This window comes from Ipomoea nil, unplaced genomic scaffold (genome assembly GCF_001879475.1).
Source record: "Ipomoea nil cultivar Tokyo-kokei standard unplaced genomic scaffold, Asagao_1.1 scaffold0317, whole genome shotgun sequence".
Classification (NCBI taxonomy): domain Eukaryota; kingdom Viridiplantae; phylum Streptophyta; class Magnoliopsida; order Solanales; family Convolvulaceae; genus Ipomoea; species Ipomoea nil.
This window is the reverse complement of record NW_017616745.1, coordinates 410,876-434,740: the sequence shown is the minus strand read 5'-3', so window position 1 is coordinate 434,740 and position 23,865 is coordinate 410,876. Positions and strand designations below refer to the sequence as shown.

At 36.9% G+C, this 23,865-nt stretch overlaps 4 protein-coding genes across 10 annotated transcripts; 1 reads left to right on the top strand and 3 right to left on the bottom strand.

Moving 5' to 3' along the window:
* Positions 1–3,380: 3,380 nt before the first annotated feature.
* LOC109167859 (FK506-binding protein 5-like) lies at positions 3,381–4,896 on the bottom strand. Of its 3 annotated transcripts, none has more exons than XM_019316946.1 (2): positions 4,150–4,896; positions 3,381–4,065 (listed from the first exon to the last, which is right to left on the bottom strand). In XM_019316946.1, exons 1-2 carry the CDS (start codon positions 4,636–4,638, stop codon positions 3,640–3,642), a joined length of 915 nt encoding a protein of 304 aa, XP_019172491.1. In that variant the 5' UTR covers positions 4,639–4,896; the 3' UTR covers positions 3,381–3,639. The 3 variants fall into 3 exon arrangements, with proteins under 3 accessions (XP_019172491.1, XP_019172477.1, XP_019172484.1); XM_019316932.1 differs by having other exon boundaries at positions 3,381–4,076; positions 4,161–4,895; XM_019316939.1 differs by having other exon boundaries at positions 3,381–4,087; positions 4,172–4,894.
* A 2,673-nt stretch (positions 4,897–7,569) lies between these two features.
* On the bottom strand, positions 7,570–11,803 carry LOC109167847 (homeobox-DDT domain protein RLT1-like). 4 transcript variants are annotated; one of them, XR_002051927.1, is made up of 9 exons: positions 11,598–11,803; positions 11,280–11,378; positions 10,694–11,128; positions 10,169–10,212; positions 9,510–9,890; positions 9,156–9,209; positions 8,697–8,783; positions 7,919–8,618; positions 7,570–7,824 (listed from the first exon to the last, which is right to left on the bottom strand). XR_002051927.1 is itself a non-coding variant. In XM_019316924.1 (7 exons), the coding sequence occupies exons 1-7, from the start codon at positions 11,374–11,376 to the stop codon at positions 8,490–8,492; spliced, it is 1,227 nt and encodes a 408-aa protein (XP_019172469.1). In that variant the 5' UTR covers positions 11,377–11,526; the 3' UTR covers positions 7,570–8,489. The 4 variants fall into 4 exon arrangements, 1 of the variants encoding a protein (XP_019172469.1); XR_002051926.1 differs by lacking the exon at positions 11,598–11,803 and having other exon boundaries at positions 7,919–8,322; positions 8,483–8,618; positions 11,280–11,526; XR_002051925.1 differs by lacking the exon at positions 11,598–11,803 and having other exon boundaries at positions 11,280–11,526.
* Positions 11,804–15,572: 3,769 nt separating this feature from the next.
* LOC109167880 (fasciclin-like arabinogalactan protein 9) lies at positions 15,573–16,688 on the bottom strand. 2 transcript variants are annotated; one of them, XM_019316954.1, is made up of 2 exons: positions 16,123–16,688; positions 15,573–16,024 (listed from the first exon to the last, which is right to left on the bottom strand). In XM_019316954.1, the coding sequence occupies exons 1-2, from the start codon at positions 16,524–16,526 to the stop codon at positions 15,688–15,690; spliced, it is 741 nt and encodes a 246-aa protein (XP_019172499.1). In that variant the 5' UTR covers positions 16,527–16,688; the 3' UTR covers positions 15,573–15,687. The 2 variants fall into 2 exon arrangements, with proteins under 2 accessions (XP_019172499.1, XP_019172497.1); XM_019316952.1 differs by having other exon boundaries at positions 15,573–16,028; positions 16,127–16,681.
* Positions 16,689–20,708: 4,020 nt separating this feature from the next.
* Positions 20,709–23,256, top strand: LOC109167887 (translation initiation factor IF-2-like). Its single transcript, XM_019316958.1, has 2 exons — positions 20,709–21,480; positions 22,817–23,256. Exon 1 carries the CDS (start codon positions 20,830–20,832, stop codon positions 21,466–21,468), a length of 639 nt encoding a protein of 212 aa, XP_019172503.1. The 5' UTR covers positions 20,709–20,829; the 3' UTR covers positions 21,469–21,480; positions 22,817–23,256.
* Positions 23,257–23,865: the final 609 nt, after the last annotated feature.

Genomic DNA, 23,865 nt, shown 5'->3' with positions numbered 1-23,865 from the left:
AGGATATTATGAGTCGCAATCCTCGGTCTATCAGCTCCATTCATGTACCTTGTGATTTCCTTTGCGTCACTTTCAAACACTGTCATTCTAAAGCCCATTGACGTTGCTAACTGGATACCTTTCAAGAGGGCCCAGGCCTCAGCTTCTCGCAAATTATGCTGTGCAACCAAATGCACCTTGCAAGGTGCATACGGTTGCAAAACGGCGCCGTTTTGGTTAAAAAAAAACGCGCGTCCCACTTAAAGAAGAAATCAGGTTCGATTCCCGGCAATAGCATTTTTATATATCCAGAAATTCATAACTATATATCCAGAAATTCATAACTATATATCCACAATTTCATAACTATATATCCACAGTGAATGAATGAAGTAAAAATCCACAATGAATGAATGAATGAAGTAAAAATCCACAATGAATGAATGAATGAAGTAAGAATCCACAATGAATGAATGAATGAATGAAGTAAAAATCCACAATGAATGAATGAATGAAGTAAAAATCCACAATGAATGAACTAAATATCCACAATATATGATTGAACTAAATATCCACAATGAATGAACTAAATATCCATAAATTTACAACTATATATCCAGAAATTCATAACTATATATCCATAAATTCATAACTATATATCCACAGTGAATGAATGAAGTAAATATATCTACAATGAATGAACTAAATATCCACAATGAATGAACTAAATATCCATAAATTCATAACTATATATCCACAAATTTATAACTATATATCCAGAAATTCATAACTATATATCCACAATAATGCTATTGCTGAGAATCGAACCTGATTTTTTTTTTTTAAAGTGGGACGCGCGTTTTTGTCAAAACGACGTCGTTTTGAACCGTATGCACCATGCGCATGGTACATTCGGTTGCACAGCATAACTATTGTCAGCTTCTAATGGTGAGCAATTGTCAATGCTATAAGTGCAGTCCATCTGTCATTCCCCAGAGCTATCTCTAATAACACCCCCACAGCTAGCTTTTTCTGTGGATGGATTTACAGAGCCATCCACATTAACTCTCACGAGCTCCTGCGGAGGTTTGGTCCAGCATAGCTGCTTCCAAGATGCCTGGTTTGGATAGGGGAGACACCCTTCGCCCTTCGAAAGGCCTTACTAATCTCTTATAACTGTGGTTTGATCCAAGAAATCTTGACGCTTAATGGTTTCTTAGCGTTATTGAAAATCGCTTCATTTCTCCACCTCCAGAGCCACCATGCCGTTACTACAAAAAGTACCTTGCTATCATGAGGATGTCTGCCATTCCTTTTTTCTGATAGGCCTTGTTCCAGCCATCTTTCGAAAGGTACGAAAGCGCAACATGAATAACAATTTAATTCTTTTACAAATTATAATTTCGGGACAACTAAAATTTCATTGTTTAGTTGAAAGGAATTTCAACTCGCATTGTATTGAAACTCCCATATTCCCTTGAAATTAGAATTCCAATGCAATTTCGCTTGGAAAAGGAAAAAAGTGTGTATTAATAGGTTTACCCTTTATTATTATTACACAATAAATTTTTAATCTTTATTTTTTGAGTGTATTCAAAGTTTCTACCGTCAAACACAGTGACTAATCTCATCGCTAAATTGTAGGCACCTCTTTTTAAACACTTGACCTTTTGTTGGAGGCAATATTATTTTTAGTATATTAATATAGACAATATTATTTGTCTATATTTAATATATTAAAAGTTTATTTTTTTAATAATATACTTAAAAATAAATTTTTTTTGTACAAAATAGACATTTAATGTACTAAAAATAACAAATCTTATTTTAATGGTCCATTTTGTAAAGTGAACAATACAATTGTCCATGGTACAATGTTTGATTAGTTCATTAGCATATGGAAAATGTGTACTACCGCTCATAAATTTTTCCCTCCTGAATTCAATAGTTATGATGTGCAACCGTGTGCACCATGAATGGTGCACACGATTGCAAAACGATGTCGTTTTAATTAAAAACGTGCGATTCATTTAAAAAAAAAAATAGTTTTGATTCTTCTCAATAACATTATGTTGTTCATTCATCATTCTAGATTTTTATGGTGCACACGGTTGCAAAACGATGTTGTTTTGATTAAAAATGCGCGTCCCATTTAAAAAAAAAAATTCAGTTTCGATTCTCATCAATAGCATTATGTTGTTCATTCATTCTGGATTTTTAGTTCATTTATTGTGGATATTTAGTTCATTCATTATGGATATTTAGTTCATTCATTCTGGATTTTTAGTTATTCATTCACTATGGATATTTAGTTCATTCATTGTGAATATATAATTCAAATTATGCACAAAAAAATGCTATTGCCGAAAATCGAACTTGAATTTTTTTCTTTTAAGTGGGACGCGTATTTTTAGTCAAAACGACATCGTTTTTGCAACCGTGTATGGTGGACAGCATAATTTGCGCTCCTGAATTACATCCATAACATATCTTATAAATTATAATCATTGCTATTAGTTTTTCATCTCTTATATAAGCATGGTTGAGCAACAAATGTTAGACAAAACAAAATCCTACATTTATAGTTCTCAAAATTATGCTCAGCTTCCTCCAAAACATTCATGCGTTCATCCATTGTTCTTATTCGCCGAGCTCATTTGTTTGAGTGTTCAAACATTAAGTCTTAGTATTATACATTTTATTATAAAAAACTAGGCTACAACGCTCTTATCTTAAACCCAAAATCTTTTTTTGTTACTTATGCTTGTATTTTTTCCAAAAATAATGTTTTCGTATGATTATTTCCTTACAACGTATGCCTACAAATAACTCATTATCCTTCATCATCAGGGGATCTATACACTTTCTCGTCTCATGTTCTACATTACTTAATTGTACTTATATACTGGTATGACCAACACTATCTAACTACACATTGTTGCACTTTTCTTGGTCACCTTGCTATTTGCCCTTACAATGTTAGCTCTCATTGTATTTTGATCAATAACAAAATATACGGAGTAAAATTGTAGATACCTCTTTTGAATTGTCCCACCCAAAAGAGAACAATTGTAGGCACCTCTTTTGAATTGTTCCACCTAAAAGAGATGCCTACAATTCAGCAATGAGATTAGTCATTGTGTCTGACAGTACAAATTCTGTGTACACACACACAAAAAAAAAATCTACAATATTTATATCACAATTTATCTTTATGTAGTGTAAACACAAACATTTACTCCTGTTCTAATTGAGGTATTTGTGGCATAATTTCACCATATATGTGATCATTAATATCATCTCAGATTTAGGTTAATGAGAACACAACCGGCAGATCCGATCAATTTAAGATATTAAGTGTCAATAAATATATACATAAAGCAAAATAAAATATGATAATATTGTATAAAATGATCACTTAATATTATCAAAATCTTCAACATTGTTATCAAGTGGCATCAACCGACTTTAATTCTCAAGCAGTAAATAAATTAAACCTAAACCCCCAACATGACAAATTAAAATAACATGATTAATTGTCCCATCGGTTTGCTTAATTAGCAAATAAGGCTAACACAAATCCAAACTCAGATGGAATACAAGTATGCATCACAAACCACCATTATCATATCAAACAAATCAATCTTGGATCGGAGCAATTCAAGGTTGATCTTCCCAGGTTTGGGTTCTTGGATATCCATGATGTTTATCATATTCCTCCATGGAATCGAACTCGTACTGGAAGTTGCCATTGTACCCTTCATTCTCCTTCATCGGCTCATACCCATTTTCACGGTTATTCTCGTTATTGTTAACATCGTAGTAGTACTTGCCGTTATCCATGAACCTCGTATCACTCAGTCCTTGTCTCTCCGGCATGTTGTAGCCGCCATTATTGCTGCCCTTGTTATAGTTGTACTTCTCTGAGTAGCCATTGTTGTTGTTGACGTCATTGTAGTACTTGGTGTCACTCACTCCTTGAGAGTAGCCGCCATTGTTGTTGTTGTAGTTGTCGAGGTTATTGTCGTTGACGTCATTGTAGTACTTGTCGGTCTCCGTGAACTTGGTGTCGCTGATTCCCTGTCTCTCGGGGATGTTGTAGCCGTTGCCCTTGCTGTAATACCTATCGGAGTAGCCATTGTTGGGGTTATTGTAGTACTTGCCGTTGTCCTCGGGGACGGTGTAGCCGTTGTGTTTGTCAAAATGCCTCTGAGAGTAGCCGCCGTTGTTGTTGAAATTGTAGTTGAAAGAATTCTCCGTCGTCCTGGACTCGCGGAATGTCTCGGTGGACGGATTCTCCTTCGTCTGGAATCCATAAAGCCCGTACCCGGTGTCGCTTTCCATGGGCGACGGCGAGACGTCGTCGGCGATGGCCGGCCCAGGCGCGGGTGCTGAGTCCACTGGAAAAGCAATTTCCGGCGCTGAAACCGGAGCCGACACGGGTGGGGAAGGGAAACTAATGTCGCCAATGGCGGGTCCGGGGGCTGAAGCCGGTGTTGACAACGATGCCGGCGGGAAGCTTATTTCGCTGGTGGTAGGCGCCGGCGCCGGAGATGAAGTAATGGTGATGAATTGGCCGGGTCTAGTAGCTTCCGTTTGGAACAAACAAGAAGTGACCGCCAAGACTAGAAAAGCAAAAGCTCCGGCGAGATTAGCCATGGCGGAGAACAGAGTTGAAGCTAAGTGGCCGGAGAAAAGAGAAAACAATGGTGATTTGTTTCACAGATTTGTTGGGATGCATGAGTTTATATGCATAGATAGATTAGTGAGAGAGATATGGGGTTTTTGCTTTTGCTTTTTTGTGGGCGTGATGATATGCGGAGATTGAGGGATTGAAAGATTTGTGGGGCATGACATTATGGAATGTTGCGAGGGGTGCATGTGATTTCTTTGAGGTTGTCCAAAGAGAGAGGGAACAACAATCTTTATAGCTTGAAGTAAAAGCATCTTCATATGTCTTGGTCAAGAACATGGCCTTCTTTTTCTTATCTTGATGACAGCTAGCTATTATGTTGTGCCAATTTCTATTCTCTGACTTGTTACATGTGAAGCCTAATGGGAATGCAATGACTCATGCAATTAACCCAACAACTTAATGTAATTATAAGATTTGAATTTGACTTCTGCACAAGATATGTCATGTTAAAGAGTTTTTGGTCAGATTTTCTTAACTGAGCTGAGGAGTCCTATCAGTGATCAAATAAACAAGATTAGAGGATGGCTCACAAAGAACTGAAAAGTGTCCCTAAAGAGCATTGTTCGAGAGCAGAATGAAAGTGCAAATGCTATGGCTTCTCTGGGAGTGTCCATGAACGTGCATTGGAATGAGCTAGCCAGATGCCCTTCTGGTTTGGAAGATTTCATCATGAATGATAGGTTGCGTGCTTCCTGGTCATGTAAAGGAAGTCACTAGTTTCCTCCGAGGTCATCCCTCCCTCTTGATCCAAAAAAAAAAAAAAAAAAAAAATTTAGTCAGACTTTTTTAAGTACAAATCATAAATAGGCAAAGAGAAAGTCTAAATCATAAATAGACAAAATCCATGTTACATAAGCCATGTTTTAACCAAATGCCCCTTAGTATTTGGCAACCTAAATGCATGCTGCCGTCCAACCAATTTCATTTATTTATTATCAAGTCAAAAAGTATTCAAAGCCTAAGAAACATTTTTCAAAGGTGTTTTAACTAACATAAACTTTTATACTAGGCTCATGACTAGCCTTGCCATTAACAACTCAGTCAATAACAAATGTATTACTTTTAACTATAAAACTATTTATTATACTAATATTATTTTGTTTTATAGTTTATCAAAAAAAAAAAACTATAAAACAAAATAATATTAGTATAATAAATAGTTTTATGACATAAATTTTGTAAGATATGCTCGCCTACCATCATAGTTATAAACAATTAGCCACAATAACAAATGGACTATTAGTATAATAATAATAAAAAAATTACTACGTATTTACACGATCTTATCCAAATAATTTGTTTAATAATAACATAATATAGATATTAAATCATAGACTTTGTTAATCTAGAATATATCTATTAATAATTGTAAAGGGATTATTCAATATACACCATCAAATAGTCCTTGAACACGTAATGGATATTAAGTACTATTTCTGCGTCTCCCTGACCAAATCCACCCACATTAGGGTTACTCATTAAAGGTTGATCATATTTGATAGATTCATCATGTGAAACAAGAATTATGGTTTTGGAGGGGTAATATCAACCACTTGATGACTATCTGATGCATCTGTTATGGTTATTTTTTCTTTTCGTATATATGATTTTGATTACTAATGTACTATACCTGCTGCCGTAGCATTATAAACTGTATTGTAACTCTTGTTCCCGTAGGGATAAATCTGACCTCTTCCGTTGTTCCCACCTACATATATAGGATATTTTAAGAAGCGAGCATCCTTCTTAGTAGCGGAGTCCGGGAAAAGAATAGGAAAGATGATTTCATTATATTTCTTACTGGGGATAGAGCCTACCATAAGATTTTTTTTTTTTTTTTTTTTTATATAAGGGTAATAGCTCTAAAAAGATAAATTGCCTATCTTTTCTTTCATGTCGTAGAAAGACGATTGGAAGGGGCTAATTCAAAATCAACTTCCTCCTCACCCAAAAAAAAAAAAAGGAAGAAGAAAGAATTATCCATCTCATTTATGATAGATGGACCACCATCACATGTAGTGTTTGTTACATTGTTTGCACCCGCAGAAATGCCAAAATGCCATTGTCACTCCCCTTAACATGGACTACAAAGATTGTTCACTACAATTGTCAAAATCATTTGAGTGAACCAAATTCCCAATAAAGTCACCACATTTGTTGCATTTCATCATAATATGGTTAACTTGTCATAAACTCTTTGAATTGAGATTCTCTTGCAATCCAAGAGACATGATTTGTACTCTTGTATTAAAGACTAATTACACAAAATAATAACAACTATTTAACTCACTAATGGCCTAATCTTTAGGGGACAAATTAAACTAATATTATTAAATATATGTATGTATATGTGTATAGTATAGTAATTGCAAATGTTTGGTGGGTAGGACATACATCTGCCCCCGTTTGTGGCGTAACATCCGCTAGCATGTTTGCTTTACTATAACCCATCTTTTTTTTCCCCACTTTCCAAATATTCTTGCAACTTATTATTTTAATTTTTGTTGTTCCTCTAAAAGATTAAATCTCTATTCCTAAGGGTCTCCCACACCTCGCCCTAATAGAGCATCTAGGATGAGAAGCTAGGAGCTCCCTCACTTTGAGAGGTTGCTCCTACACTGTCGCCGGAGCATCTGGGATGAGAGGCTAGGAGTCCCCTCACTTTGAGAGTTGCTTCTACACTGTCGCCAGAGGCCGGTGATCTGAGACTCCATCCGAGGTCATTGTTTCCACACTTTACTAACGTGACCAACTGAGCTGCTCATGCGGACAACTTGTTTTTATATTGATTAATGATAACGTCTACAGTCGCTACTTTTATTTTGATTTACAGGAATATCCGCAATCACAAGTCGAAAATGGTATGTGCAGCTCTCATGCAAGAAACGTGCAAGTTGCATGCAATGTAATCTATCTTTCATGAATTTCAGATAGTTATGTTGTTACAGATCTGAGGTCCATTTGCACTAACAATTACAGATCAAATTCCTGCTTCCTATTCAAGAATCATCTTCAATAATTCCTGCAGTCTGCAATGGAGGGATTCATCAACTTCCACGAGCCTCACCGCCAAAGCCTTCGAGATCATCACGACATGCTTCAGAAGCTAAAAGGTCCTTCTTAATGGCACCATCCAACAATCCCAGAATCTGCACACACTCAAACAATACAGGGAGAAGAGATCAGATAATCTGATGAGTTAAAAAAAAAAAAAATGACAGTGAACAAAAATACAATCTGTACAGTGGAGCAGATCGAAAGAGACAGATCTATCGAGACACATGTAACAGCTTTTTGCGTCGTCCTTCCCCCCACTGCATCACACTCAGTAATGTGGAGTCGATTGAGGCATTCATTATCCCACATCCACTTCTCAAAATCAGAATATCTCCTCAAAACATCATCGTTTTCTGCTATGTTTCTTCCCACCTGAATTGCAAAGGAATCTGAATTGAAGCTTCTGGTCTGTCAAAGGTAGAGACATATAGATTCGGCCTCGTGTCTCTGTTTCTGACATGATTCCCAACATCCCTGTCAGAATTCTTTCGCAACTTCCTCACATTTTCCTTGAAAGCAGCTTCAATTTGCTGCAGCTGGGGCTCTCGGACTCCACAGACATCCAAAGATTCTATAACAGCATCAAAGTCCTGTATGGATTGAACATTGCACGACAAATATATACAACAATTAATGATAAACCGCACCAGATCACTTAACATGCACCTATATTGCACACGTTAAAACCCAATTATACAAATCTTGTCGAAATAGCGAGAGTGCCAACCACACAATGTAGGATTAACGTACATAAAAGCTAGATGAACGAATCAATAAGCCTCCACCGACCCTCACACAGATGAACGAAAATCCTGCCAGCAACTTCGATATCTTTTATTATGGATCTCAGAAGCATAATATGTACCTGTCCCAGTAATCCCGAAGCCTAAATGTAGAAAAAAAATTATTTGAATGAGATATGGATCAACTTCATAGCAGATGAAAGCAAGTAGTATGAACTTACAGAATCCTGGAGAGCTTGAACAAACTCGTCTATGGTGAAAGGCGAGAGAGATAGAGCATCTGCAAAGCAAATCAAGAATCTCCAGACCTGAAGATAAAGCAAATAAAGCTGTAAGCTTCCCCAAAAGAGTAACGCTCGATCCCTATAATACTGTAGAGTGTAGGCACAATGATACAGTAACTTTGTTTGGAGACATAAATCTAGCTTTGATAAAACACGTGCAATTAATGCCAGGATTTCCAAAAATACAGTAAATGGGAAAAATACTATGTACCAAAAAGTGGTTGATTTGGGAGGTGTAACAAATGTGCAATTCGCAATGACAAAATTAAAGCAAATGTCGCACTTCAGCAAAGCGACATAATGTACTACAAATATAACATATAATCGCGTTTTGTGAACGCGAGATTCTGCTTAATATAGAAGTGAGGCGAGGGGAAGAGACACAAGTTGGCTTACCATTAGAAGATTGGTCACATTCTTATCAGAATCAATCCACGGTTGAGCCCAGATCTAAAGCGTAAAACGTTTGATTCGTTAATTGTTTGAGCAAACAACAGTCTAAAGAAAGGAAGTACTGACAATCTTTCACATAAGATACTGATATAGAAAATGACGTTTTATGAGTCCAACATACTTCATACTTGTTTTTTTTTCTTTGAATGGAAAAAAGCGATTGAATGGAAATCTGGAAAAACAAGGACAGACTTGATGGAACTAAGAAAAGAAATGTAACAAGGCAATTTGGTCCCGGCACAGACTAGGAAAAACGAAGAGTTATAAGGATTTAAAATATATTGGATCTTTGGGAACCTTCCAGATTCTCGCCAAGATTCTGTTATCACGGATGGCTTGTGTCTCAGATGGCATTAATGGATTCTCCTCCCCAGTGATTGAACAGCCACCGAAATTATCATCTACTCTCCTGTTCAAACGCGAAGAACTTTGAGGAACAACATGAACTCCCAGAGACCGAGATATGTTGGATGGTCTCCCTTGTGGGCCCAGAAGACCCGAAATTGGCAACTGCGTGCCATGAACATAAGAGTTCCCGCCAGATAACGCAATCGCGGTACCCTGAGCTTCAGCAGGTGAAGTGTTGTAGCGAGGCGGGACCCGTGGTCCATATGCAGCAGCTCCACTCGATGGCTCTCCTTGAGTAAATTGGTATTGAAGGGAGGTCTGGTTTGCACCCTGTCGTGCCACTCTTTCATTAAAACCACACTTCTCAAACAAGTCAAATAAGGCAAAAAGAAGCAAAACAACATTATAAGTAAGATGTAAAACCTCTTTAATGTCCTAAGTAAAAGTTGCGTATAAAAACAGACATGGGATGCAATGTCTAAAGTGCATAATAACATTAGCCTTTTCAAGTTATAAAGCGTTTTCCTTTGTGATAATTAATCTTAACTAGAGCCAAATTTTGGGCGTGATCACTGAGAATGTCGCAAAGGAGAAATGAACAAGCAAACCTTGATTGGCCCACCATGTCGTTCAGCCCTAGGAGACTGTTCACCTGGTTTGCAAATCATTAAGACCATTAAATTGTTAGAAAGCTCAAAGACAACCAAGAATATGAATTTGTTTTACATATACATGAATTTCAAATCAGATATGGAGAGCAGGATGAACTTGTTTCATTTAGAGCACGAATGCTAAGAACATGAAGATCACTAACAGGCTTGAAACCTAATGTAAACCAATGATCCAATCTGCACACCACAACTCATGATGTTGAGTTTGTCTATTGGTTGTATCACTAGGTGTTGTATCACCACTATCACCTTTGCTAGTAATAAAAGAATAGTTTCACTCCAGTGGACGTAGGCACATTGCTGAACCACGTAAATCTTGCATTCTTTACTTTCTGTCATTATTATTGTTTCTTGTTCTTGTTAATCTCAACACATGATAATTGAATTAAAATCACATGGCATGCCTTTACTACTTATCATCATTCTATCAAACGACACAGGAATTGAAGCATATATGGTTACCAATTGGAGAGCGGAATGCACCCGGTGGTAAGGGATCAAACTTGAATCCAAGAACAGGCCCATTCTCGATCAAAGGCCTCCGCAGCTGTGCCTCCACAGCTGCAACAGCACGCGAATGTTGGAGGATGGTCCATGGAAGCTGATCATACTGCCTAGTAGACAGACCTTCGTTTCCATAGCTCGGCACTCTCACTCCAGGTTGGTGAACCATTCGGAGACCGTATGGGGAGCCAAAAACAGGCTCACCCCACACTTCACCAACAGCATTCGACAAAATCATCGGCATGGTTGAAGCTCCCTTCTGCAGTGGTACGCCAATGGTTATCCTCTGGTCTTTCTCCCTCTTGTATTCGAACCAAACTCTCAGCTGTTGATCACTCAACTCCAACTTAGCAGACAATTCTGCTATCAGTTCTTGTGATGGAAAAGGTTCCACTACACACACAGACAAAATCCACACCAAATCAATCAATCAAATGCTACCCTAAACCCTAAAACACATAACCATAGTAATTCAATCCCACAATCTAATCAGGAATTACTGAGAAATGAAAGGCAATAACGAAGAAGAAGTAAATGGACTAACCAGCATAAATGGTCTCCAGTATTTCTATCTGAGAAGTTGCCTTCCATTTCAGGTTGTCATTTCCACTTCCACTTCCACTCCCACTGCCAATCTCCATTGCTACAAAAACACAAATTAAGCTTAGGGTCAATCAAGAAAAACTCTGGAACAGAGAAAAATTCTCTCTTTTCTCTCACTAAAACTCAAAATCTGCAATGTGAAAGAGATTAGAAGGTCTGTTTGTGGGTTTGGTGAAGAGAAAAGGAGAGCATATTACGCAGATTTCGTGGCTTTGCTACAAAAGACAAACTCTCATAAACCCATTCATAACTGACTCACATTTTCCATCATGAATTCTTTCTCCCCGTCCAGATGTAATCGAATTGGGCGAGTAAGCTTTATCGAATTTCGATACCGGAAAGTCTTCATATAACTACAATAAAGTTTGCTTTTTTTCCTGAGATTATACTAATCTTTCTTTCCCCTTTTTTTTTTTTTTTTTTTTTTTTCTTGAAAATTCCGTTCATGTTATATGAAACTTGAGGGATTTTCTATGGATAAATGTAAAAATGTGGGTGATTTTAGTAAAGAAAACTATTATCTGGTGTCTCACTGTTCAAAGTTGGCTTCTTGGAGTGTAACCAGGTTTCGGAGCCGTCGTGGGTTTTGCGATTTGGTCGAGGTTTAACCTGCGGCTGCGGCTAGTGGCGTCAGTTTTCCCACGACCGAGCGGTGTGCGTGTCTGCACGCCCAACCGTTTCAATTATTGCAACTGAGCGGGTAAGTGCGTCAATGCAATGTGCGTTGAGGCGCGTGTTCCCGTCAACGGATATGAATGCATATGACATCAGATTGGCGTGTGCTTGGGACCGGACCAAACTGTAATCGAAATCCGAAAAATGCACTATTTCTGCACGGAAATGTTAGGGGAATTTTCACTTTTTACCCAAAGTATTGTAATATTATCCTATTTAGTCCTTAAATTTTTAATTTTACTACATACGGAGTACAATTTTAGTTTTTACTGATATTATCACATTCTCTTTGGTTACGATGTTAGTTTTTAATTCTGGTAGAAAAATGTTAATAAACTATATAGTAAACATTAATTTATTTTATGAAAAAGTACAGGACAGTCTTATCATTTTATAAGTTCCGGACAAAATAAAAACAAGAGACCTTAATATATGAAGTTAAAAGATTGTATGAGTTAATTTAAAATAATTAAATGATAATTTTAAATTTTTGTTAACATATAATTTTTTTAATTAAAAAAAAAAAAAAAACTTTTAGACTATTCTTGGAATAGTTCCCATTCAAGCTTTGATCCCTATATGAAGTTTAGGCTCCGTTTGGAAAGTGAATGACTTTTGAAAAATATTTTATAAAAAATGAGTCATTTTTTCCAGAAAGCATTTTTCTTTTCGGTGTTTGGCTGCACAACGAAAACTGTCTTTTTGTGTTCGGTTCATTTTCTGGAAAATGAACAGAATTATATACTTCATTTTCCAACTCAAATGGATCAACTTTGAAAATCAATATCTCATTTACTCATTATCCGTTTTGAACGTATACTATATTATAAATTTCGCAGGTTAAAGCCACCCAAAAAAAAGGCCTGCAAAATAGCAGGCCTAATGGGCCTGACCCGTTAAGACCCGTAACCTAGGCCCTAATAAAAATAAATAAATGTACATATATATGTTACACAGCAAGGCAGAACGATGGCTTGCTGTGTAACATTATATATATATATATATATATATATATATATATATATATATAATAATAATAATAATAATAATAACATTTTAAAAATGTTATTTTTTAAAATTTTAAATACAAAAAATAATATTTTTTGTAGACTTTATTTATTTTGTTTGAACATTGAATTAATATTAATTTTTATTGTACTTTATAGTTGGATTGTAAATTCACAATGTTAATATTTGAACTTTGATTTTTTTTTTTTTTTTTTAAGATGGACCCACCAACTCGCGTAGGGTGGGCTATAGTTACATGAACTCTAGGCCACATGCTTGGCGGGCCGACCTGTCATAAATTATGCCCAAAATATTTTATATGTGCATTCCTTAAAAAATGACTTTTTCAAAATATACCTATTTTTATTCGACTAATGCATTATTTTTCATTGACCTCATTTTTTCCCATCTTGCCAAACACTAGAAACCTAAAAAATATTTTGTAAAAGTCATTTTTCAAGTTTACAACGCCCTAAATGTAATTGACTATTGAATTCTATTGACAGAAGTTATTACTGTATGCATGCCTTATGGACATCTAATTGGCCTTGCGAATTGGCAATGGGCTTCATCAATATCCAATATTGGTAATATTGTCCTAATTAAACTTACTAGTGAAAAAAATTCAATTATTTGACTAGATGACACTAGTTTTACTCAATTTTAATTTCTATTGAATGCCATATTCCATATAGTTGCTATGAGAGCAACAATAGTGATAGCTGTATATTGACATTCTTAGTTTGAGTTCATCAACTATGATTAGTATTACAAGACATGTTTCATTCATAACATACATTTGAATAGTGATTGTGAACTTTTTCTCGTAAATAATAGTAGTACAACTTAATTTTGATTTTTTTTTTTTTTGTTAGCTTTGACAAATGAGAAAAGTTTGGTGATTACCAAGTGATCGACGACAACCCAAACAAGCTGCTTTTTTTTTTTTTTTTCCTTTGACAAAATAACCCTTCAAAAACTTTAAAGAGAAGAAGTCAATGGGGATGGCTAAGAGTGTAATAAGCTCTTATTTCACAATAAGGGTGTGTTTTGCTCACACATGGGAATTATAATTAAAAAGGGAATTAAATACATGTCATAATAACCAAGACTATGTGGTCTAATGGTACCCAGGTTGGACTTCCATTTGGAAGGTTATTAAGAGTTTGAGCCTCAGTGGAGATGTTATTGGTTCTTTATATTTTAGTAGTTGAGAAATTTAGTTATGTATAATCCTATAATTGAAAATAAATGTTTTAAAAATATAAAAAACAACAAATCAAAATAATTAATCTTAATATAATGACATCCAAAGCATGAACAAAAAAATCAAAACAAAAATCTAAAAATATTAATCCAAACTTTAAATTCAAATTACCAATAAGATATGATAGGATGATACGACCCATTTTTAATTAAAGAATAAAGTTTTTAATTAAAAGATAATCAAATCTGATGGGGATATGGGACCCAAGGGTCCATTTTATTGGCATAGTATTGACCCAAGTGGGGGTGGTGATGATAGGAGGTTGACCCAAGTCCTATTGGGCTAAGAAGACAAGGGGGCGTGGTGGCCCAAAAAAAAAAAAGAGAAGACATTTCCGGGCAAGAACCGACCGGCGGGGTGGCCGGCCGGACCCCCGGCGGCAAGGAGTGGCCAGCGGGGGCGGTGCGCCACCAGTCGTGCCGGCAGCGCCCAGGGAAGGGGCAGATAGGTGGCACCAGAGTAAAATGGCATGAACGCTGTCAACAGGGTTCAAACCCACGCCCTCCAACACAATAGTCGTGCACCATCCCACCAGCCCACATCAACTATTGTTTATTGAGGCGCGGCAATAATATATAACCTATATATGCGGGCATGACAGCCTCCACCACCGACTATGGCCGGCCATTGGCCGGCCGGCGACGGGTCCCGCCGGCGACGGGTCCCGCCGGCCACCTCAGGCCGAGGCGCGGCCAATGGGGGCAGTGCGCCCCCCAGATTGTCAACGGCACCCCCCCCCCCTTCCCGAGGGGGTGCTGGGCGGCTACGCCGAGCATGGTGGACCAGGGTGGTATGCGCGGGAGTCCTGGAAGTATGGTGAACGTGTCCGCTTGCGTAGCGATAAATGGGGGAGTGGGGATGGATTGCATGGGACACGTGGACAGGGAAAGGTGTGGGGAGCCATGCTATAAATAGGGATCCTGAAACCTTAGCAAGGGGCAACTCAGACACGACAAGCACTACGGTTTAGTGGTCTTGATCTATACTTTCAACCCAGCTACCTGGGTTCGATTCCTACCACTAGCATAGTTAGTTATAGCCTACCATGTGGGCCTTATTCTTTGTATTTGGGCTATCATTCTGGGCCTGTACCTCGGGCTTTGTACGTATTGCATACTAATTATAATTTTGATTATTATTCTTTATATAAAAACCCATGAAACAAAAACACCTTAAATTTTGTTTGTAGGAATGGAACAAAACGTTGTGTTAGTCGCCATCAAATCAGAAGCATGGAAGATGCAAAAGTATATGGTCCACTGGGGAGAGTATAGACAAAAGAGCTATGGAAGAAGAAGATGAATAGATAAAAAGAAAACAATGATGAAATTAAATAATGTTCTACAAGAACAAACATACAGAATAATCAATAACGTACATGCATATCCATCTTATCTCCTCAAGAAAGCAATCCCATACAAAACACCAAGATTCCAGTAACCAAACCCAGCTCCAAGCTCATCTTTCCGGCACCGTTTGGAGCAGGAGACGGCTCTTTGGCTGCCGTCGCATTCTTCCCGTCGTTGCTCTTGCCGGCAGGCGTAGATGAGGCGGATCCGGTGGGAGCCTTCGCCGCCGGATGATCGGCAGTGAAGTCCAGCGGCACCAAAACCTTATCAACCTGATAAACAGCCAACGGAGGGTCTTTTCTCAAAGGGTTATAAACTTGAGTCTCCACCGCCCCGGAAGACACGTTCACTTGGTTGTTCTGGCCGGTGAAGTTCAGCCCGTATGTCTTTCCTGTTAAAGAACATATGGTTTATAAGGTTATGAGTTAGACTAGCTAATTGGTTGGATTTAATCTTTTTAGTAACATTATCACAGAATAAATATGTTACCATCTGGCCCGTTAGCCTGAGTTCTGACGGGGTTGCTGACGGTCTGAAGATCTTCAAAGGAGTAGAATTTAGGGATAACATGGTACTGAATGAGCAAGATTTTCTGCTGGTCGGAGAGCTTGTTGAGGGTGCCGGAAGGGAGATTGTTGAAGGCATTATCAGTGGGGGCAAACACAGTCATCCCATCAGTGGGGCTGTTGACTTGGATGTTGACCTGGTTCCCCACTTGGGTAGTGTTCAGGAACTTGATGAAGATGCCAAATTGCCCGCCGGCCTTTTTCAACACGGCGAAGATGTCCACTGGCCCGCCGGGGGACGGCGCCGGAGCTTGGGCTTTCACCTCAGCCAACCCCACCAACAAAAATGATAGAACAATGAAAGAAACAGCAGCTTTAGCCATTCTTGGCCTATACTAGAGAGTGCCGGCGGCGGTAATGGCGGCGGTGATGGTCGCGGTGGCGGCGGCGGTGATGGTGGAGGAGAAGGAAGAGAGGAACGATATATATAAACTATGTATGGGAAGAGCATGCGCTTTATTAATTTGTTGGAATGAGCTGGCAATGGATTTGAATCAGAACAAAATTATAGGGAGTATATTTTATGAGAAACAATAGACTGACACTAATTAATTAATAAATTATATATGGGTTTAAAATTTTTAATATTTGCTGGATAATACAAATAATGCAAACCCATTATCTAAGTTGAATCAACTAATTAATGAATGGTAAACATTAAAACAGTCAAACCTAGACAAGTTGCCTTATGAATAATGTATGACACTTAGAGCAACCACACCAATGAATAATATGGGGATAATGTAAGATTAATTCTCTCATGTTGAAAAGAATAATTGATGTGGAGAGGAAAGAATAGCAAAATAGTTCTCCTGCAAATGAAGGGAGAATGGCAGGAAAAAAAAAAAAAAAAAAAAAAGTGAAGCAAGCATCTAACGCACGGACTGCGCGTATCGCGCAGTCCAAGAGGAAGGCCGGGCGCGTGCACTGCACGTGCCCGGTGGCGCGTCAGGCGCGCCAGTCGGCGCGCCTGACGCGTCTGATAACTTTAATTTTTTTTATTTTTATTTTTTTTTTGTTTTATTTTTTCTTTTTTTTTCTCTACCCTCCCACATTCTCTTTCCTAATCACTCTTACATTATCCCCCAATTATCCCCAACCAATATGGATGCTCTTAGTCCACTACACATTTCTCAGCTTTTATTGGCCCTTCCGAGGATGTAAGGGCCCTCCAAGTTAGCTGTAAGGACGTGACAATGTGAGTTCGATCATGTTTACTTGTTTAGACTATTCGTAATACTTTCTAAATTTAAAAAATGAATCACACTTTCACATTATTAAAATTATAATTCCTTAATTATTTTCTTTATATCTCTACGATATTTTTCAATTTCAAAAGTGATCTAGCTACTTTCCTATTATATTATAAATACAATAATAATAAAATAATTAATAAAAAAGTATAAATTTAATGTACTATAATATTATTATTAGGTAGTGGTTTCTTTCCTTTTATTATTATACTAATTAAGGAATTAGTTATAATTAAGCTAAAAATGAAATTAAGGAATCAAGTAAAATAAGGAAATAATTATAATTAAGCTAATAATGGAAAATAAAAAATTAAGGCCGGAAGTGAAATGAAAGTAATTAAAGACTACATACTTAAATGATAATAAAATTATCTTTATAATAAAAAAATCATATCAATATTTTTTTAAAATTATTTCACCTTTTTCCCATATTTATTTTAATAATAATAATAATAATAATAATAATATATTTATATAAATCATATTACATATCAAATTTTTTAAAATAAATGCAATCAAACGATTCATATATTATTTATACTTTTGCATTGATCTTATATATTATAATTATTTATATCTTCAACTTTAATTTTATTATTTAAATATATAATAAAAAATTAACCCGTGCAACGCACGAATAACTTACTAGTTATAAATATAATAATAAAATAACTAATAAAAAATATAAAAAAGTATGGGCACCGCAGTTTTTGCTACCAAATAACAGGAAAAGTTGTCATTAGCAAACTTGCTAAAATAACAAGGTTGCTAGCCATGTAAGCATTACAACTTTTTTTTTTTTTTTTTTCCATGTCACTTTGAAAGTGACATCTTTGTTGGGATAAGGCCAGCCTTATGCATTAGATTATAAATTTATAAGGTTTATGATATAGAATGATTTTTTTCATTGAAAATGTTTATCAGTAACAATATATATATATAGACGATTATAATAACTCCACGTCCAAAAGGTAAAACGAGGTAGGTCAGAATTGAGACTCTGAACAACAATAAGTAGGGACTCGAGGTACTTGACTCATTTTATTTTATTAGATTGACATTATTTATTTATGCCCTGGTATGAAGTCTGAACCGATAATAATCGAACAAGTAATTTTTTTCTTATTTTAAAATATGCTTAGTTGCTTACACTTTTTTTTTTTTTTTTTTTTGGAGAATGGTCTACCTAGAGTTGATAATTAAATTTGAAATTATGATTGACTTAACGTACCAAACAATGTATATCCATTGAAGTCTAGCTGTAGTTCCAGCGTCACCTACTACACACTACACAGCACACAGACAAAATATTATTAATGATATATAAAATGAAAACTGTGGTGTATGTATAATGGACAGACTGGCATTATTTGGCATGTGAGATATACCACAGAACAGACCCACCTAAGAACAACAAGGTTTCAACTAAGAACACAACAACTACTTTTGGTTGTTTATCATTGTAGTGTATATAGTTTTGTTAGGCACCCACTTATCTTCTTGCAATCACTTTTCCCATATAGAGTTAAATGACAAACAATTGGGAGAAGTTAAATCACAAACAATTAATAATGAAGTTTGAAAAAGATAACTCCCTCATAAAGTCATAAGTTTCATTTTTATCAATATTTTTTTAGTCGAGCTCTTTCGTTAAGAGACATGTATTATGGTTGTCAAAATTTGTAACTTTGGTTGCCTCTTCATATAGTGTAATCATGGTTGATGAAAAACATATTTCATATTAGCAAAAAATAAAGTTATTGGATCTATCTTTCAAAAAAATGTTATTGGATCTAGGGATGACAATTTGTCCCGTTCTCAGCTTCGACATAAATGAAGATGGAAAAATTTTCGAGTAACGAAAACGATGATGTGGAATATATGTGTAATTTTCTGTCGCTCCGTCTAACTTCTCGCGAGAACGGGAATGAGAACAACATCGGGGTCACTAGAACGAGGACATGAACGGGGAGTATACTCCCTACATTGCCCCATTTCCATCCTTAATCGAATCTCTTAGCGGTGCTGCCGGTGCAATGTTAACGTGCTAAATTGTGTGCAACAGTCACCGACTCACCAACACACTTGTTTTATGAAATTACAGGGCATTTGGTTGGAGGGATTTTAAATTTCCTTCCCACTTAATTCCCACCTAATTCCCAAGACCATTAAATTCCGTAGTTTGGTTGGAGGGAATTGCAATTCTCCCATTTTCATGGAATTAAAATCCCATGTCCCCCTGGTATTTTAATTCCTGGGGAAAAAAGATAGTGATGAGTCAAAATTACCCCTTCCTTTTTTAACCCAAAATTAATGTCTAACAACAATAATGAACATTTTTGACTTTATACTACTTATTCCCTTTCAATTCCCATGTATACCAAACATTGGAATTGAAATTCTCAGTAATTCTATTCCTGTCAACCAAACACTGGAATTTAAATTCCCACTTTATTTCCAGTAATTCAACTCCCATGGAATTACAATTTCTTTTCCACATAATTCCCTCCCTCCAACCAAACGCCCTGTTATATGTATTCATCTCTTTAGTTAATTAATGCACCTTAATATTTTTGATTGCACAATAGTTCAATTGCATTTTTTAAATCAAATTATATTTTCCAATTAAATAATTTATTTGACTATTATCCGAAGTAAAAAAATAAAAATAAAAATACATAACACCCTAACCTATACCATAGACCAGGGTTCACACTGCATTATAGATCTTGGTTCATGTGTATGTATTATGTGTTTTGGTTGTGTGTGTGTGTGTTGTGTTATGAAATTTTGTACATGAATCAAATTAATAATTGTGTCTTATGTTATGAATTTTTGTGTTTTATGTTGTGAAATTCCGTGCTTATAAACACAAATTATGTACCTAAATCATATTTGAAAAATAAGTAAATATATAACATGTGTATGTGTTTTATGTTATGATTTTTTGCGTCTTATGTTATGAAATTATGTACGTTACGAGTATGAATTATGTACTCCGCCGTTTCGATATAGAGTCTATAATGCTATGTGGACCTTGTTCGATAATACTCCGTATAAATTGCCCATACCACCATACTTGATTACTTGGGACAAATTGATAAGACTTTTGTTTGGGCCTACTTGAATAGGGCCAGACTAGTTTTAACCAAAGAACTTTGCATTAATCCATTATCTTAAGCCCATTTGAGCCCAAATAGAAAATTGAAGGTTATATCGGGTTAACCCATTTGCATTTCATTATTATTTACTCCGTATTATTATTACTACCGTAATCTTCGTCGTCTTCTTCTTTCCCCAAAACTCCGGCGATCCATTTTTATCTCCTCCATATTCCTCCTCTATTACGCGGTGGCGGCAACGACGGTGGTGGATGGCAAGAACCAATAAATACACCTCTCTTAACTTCAACGACATCTACGAAAAGAAAACGACCTCCGCCCATAGACCCAACTCTGCGTCTTCTTCGTCTCCGACTTCCAACAAGACTGCTATTTCCAACTCTCGAATCCATGGCCATATGCTTGTCCTGAGCCGCCCCACGCCCAAACCCATCTCCATACCTCAACCCCAGACCAATCCAATCAAGTTTCAGGGCCCAGATACGTCGTTTTCATCTCCGCCCCCGGAGAAAGCCCGATCCGTCCCCGACTCGGACTCCATTTCTCTCCGTCCCCAGGGACGAACGGGGTCTGGTCCGAATATTTCTTCGCCTCCGGTGACCTCCACCTCGCCTTTGCAGTCCCCGTTGCCGAAGTCTGACCGGTTCGTGCCGCCTCATCTTAGACCTGGATTTGTGGGCCGCGAAGAGAAGCCCGTGACGGGTGGAAGGGGCAGCGGCGGGCCGCATCGTCCGGGAAACATTGGGTCGTCGCCGAATGCTTACGGGGAGAACGGCAGGCCTAAATCGGGCGGCGGGTATGAGAGAACGATGGTCGGCGGTGAAGCTGAGTCTGCGATCTTCATGAACCGTCCCCGTTCCGGCGGGGCTCGGCCCAGATCAAGTGGATGATAGCATCATATGGTATGCTTTCCGGTTCTCTTGTATGGAAATTAATTTTTTTTGCAGCAAAATATCATCATCTTTGTGTCCCTTTCATCCCATGAAGTTTTATACTTTTGGCAATGTTGAATCTGAATTTTTACTGCATGCGACAAGGTTTCTTTGGGTGAAAGATCGAATCTTTTTCTAAAAACTGATGCATTAAGAAGCTGATATGCATGGAAATCATTGTAACTATACTTGCCTGTGCATGTTTGGTGTTGTTTCAAATGAGTTTATGATTAATTGATAGTGTACATTAGTTGTTACTGTTGTACTAAGATGTTGGAGTTTGAGGAGTCAATGGAACTTTGGTGGTACATGGAGTTTCTTTGCTATATTGCTTACAATGCCCAGAAAACTATTATTTAAGGCCTTTATGTTTTATATAAGTTATAACTATGTTGGTATTTAGGAGAATGCGGTGAGGCTGATGTCACGAGATCAATACTAACTAAAAGAAGTTTTTATTCTGGAAATATTCATGATGACTTCACAGCAATTTTGATAATCGAATCAATGCTGCTGTTGATGCTCTTTCTGTTCATCCTTTGTTATTGAGGATTTCAGGATTTGGACGTCAATGTGTAGATAAATAACCGTTTTTTAATGAACCCCTTAGTACATAAGTAAAAGTTTCCTTCATATTTTTGTTAAAAACCAAAAAAGGAAAAAAATTTATTTGACAACCTCTTTCCATATCTCTGCTTGACCTTCCTTTTCCAGTTTCCTTACCTTGTATTTCAGTTCATCCTCACTCCAATGATTTTGAGATCCAAACTTAACAGAAGGTGTAAGTATGCTCGTTGTGGTGGGGTCCATGGGTATGTCTGGTTTTTTGAGTAATGATATGTTGGGCTCCCAACAATATGGCACCTTCAGTGTTGATGTATTGCCATTCTTGATTCCCCGAGCTTTCGTCCCAAGAATTCACTGGCATATCTCCGAAAGTATTCACCTGTGATATTCAAATACCATTAGGTTTCTTGTTCACCCTTATTTTTATCTGAATAAAATCCAAAGGGAAGTTTCTTCCTCCAACTTCTCCCTCGTTCTGCCTTCCCTTCACCATAGGGGAACCAACTTGTTCTTCTTCTATTAACCACCGACCCATGACGCGTAGCCAAACACCTGACTCATATAATGTAGGTAATATGTGTTGAGCATATAACCATTAATGTGCAATCCAATTATCAGCTTAGGCTTTTAGTTGAGATGGAGCACATACTTCAATTATGAATTATTATGAAGTAGTTGCATACCCACCGAAGTTGAAGAAATTTGTTATACTAGTGAACTAATTTGTAGCAATATGCAGAAGTTGGTGGAGCTTGCTAAGCTCCATCGGCCAACAACGAGGATGAACAATCATCTTCTGGGAGGCCAATGAATCTCGACAACAAAAATGGAGAGATTCCTTCACTGTGAGAGGGAGAAGTGAGTTCAAAGTAGGATTCTGAGCAGGTGGGCTCCTTTTGATCTGCTGCAATAACCCCAGGTGATGGATGATGAAGAGGAAGCATGCTTTGTTAATCTGGTGTTATAGGAATCGGCTCAAGGATGAAAGCCTATCAGATTTCTGTCTTTTCATCGTCATTTCCATTTATATTTAGCTGCTTCTTTATTATCAAACTCTTTGTAGAATATTGTATGATCTTCCTCGTACTTGTTTACCTTCTGAAACTATAATGAACAGTGGAATATGTAATTCAAAACCTTTGCTTTTCTTAACTCTTGGGCTGTGTTCTGGGTTACCAATTCGGAATTAGATTCTATATGGGGACAAAGGTGCTTTTGTGGTATCATATTCTTTTTGCGTGCCACGTTTACATAGCCCAAAGGTGATGCACCATTTGAATATATCCATCTCAATATTTGTATGTAATTGCACATCACAATCACAATGAAGGAGTTTTTATACATATTACATTATAGGTGTGCCAAGTGTGTCAATCATTACCCCTATCCATTGTATCCACATCGGTACTGAACTACTGATTGTACTCAATCCCTATCAAAATATATGGGGTGTTTGATAAATAGTTGTTAGCTAATTGGGTTAGTGGTTTTGACTAGTTGATAGCATTAGTTGACAGCTGATTACATGAAAAATGACATTCCCAAAAAGTTGTTTTGAGCTGTTTTTTGAATTTTAACATTTAGGAGTAATAAGTTGTCATAAAAAGCTAATTAATCAAACACTCATATTGATTGTTTAATCCAGTCAAACAACTAATACTGGTCAAATAAGTCAAAATTGACTGATAAGCTAACTATGTTACCAAACATAGTTATAGTCTTAAGCGATGTTAAACGAAGTTAAACGAAAGTACATATGAAATCTAAGCCAGATTTCACTTTATGAGC

Excerpts from the sequence above, each read along its gene's own strand:
- LOC109167859 (XM_019316946.1), bottom strand. The coding sequence starts at position 4,638 with ATGGCTAATCTCGCCGGAGCTTTTGCTTTTCTAGTCTTGGCGGTCACT. Across the intron at positions 4,066-4,149 it reads ACGGCTACACCGTCCCCGAG|AGACAGGGAATCAGCGACAC; the intron begins GACAACGGCAAG and ends AACATCCCCGAG.
- LOC109167847 (XM_019316924.1), bottom strand. The coding sequence starts at position 11,376 with ATGGAGATTGGCAGTGGGAGTGGAAGTGGAAGTGGAAATGACAACCTG. Across the intron at positions 10,213-10,693 it reads TGCATTCCGCTCTCCAATTG|GTGAACAGTCTCCTAGGGCT; the intron begins GTAACCATATAT and ends TTTGCAAACCAG. Across the intron at positions 8,784-9,155 it reads ATGTGACCAATCTTCTAATG|GTCTGGAGATTCTTGATTTG; the intron begins GTAAGCCAACTT and ends CTTTATCTTCAG.
- LOC109167880 (XM_019316954.1), bottom strand. The coding sequence starts at position 16,526 with ATGGCTAAAGCTGCTGTTTCTTTCATTGTTCTATCATTTTTGTTGGTG. Across the intron at positions 16,025-16,122 it reads GCTAACGGGCCAGATGGTAA|GACATACGGGCTGAACTTCA; the intron begins CATATTTATTCT and ends TTTAACAGGAAA.
- LOC109167887 (XM_019316958.1), top strand. The coding sequence starts at position 20,830 with ATGGCAAGAACCAATAAATACACCTCTCTTAACTTCAACGACATCTAC.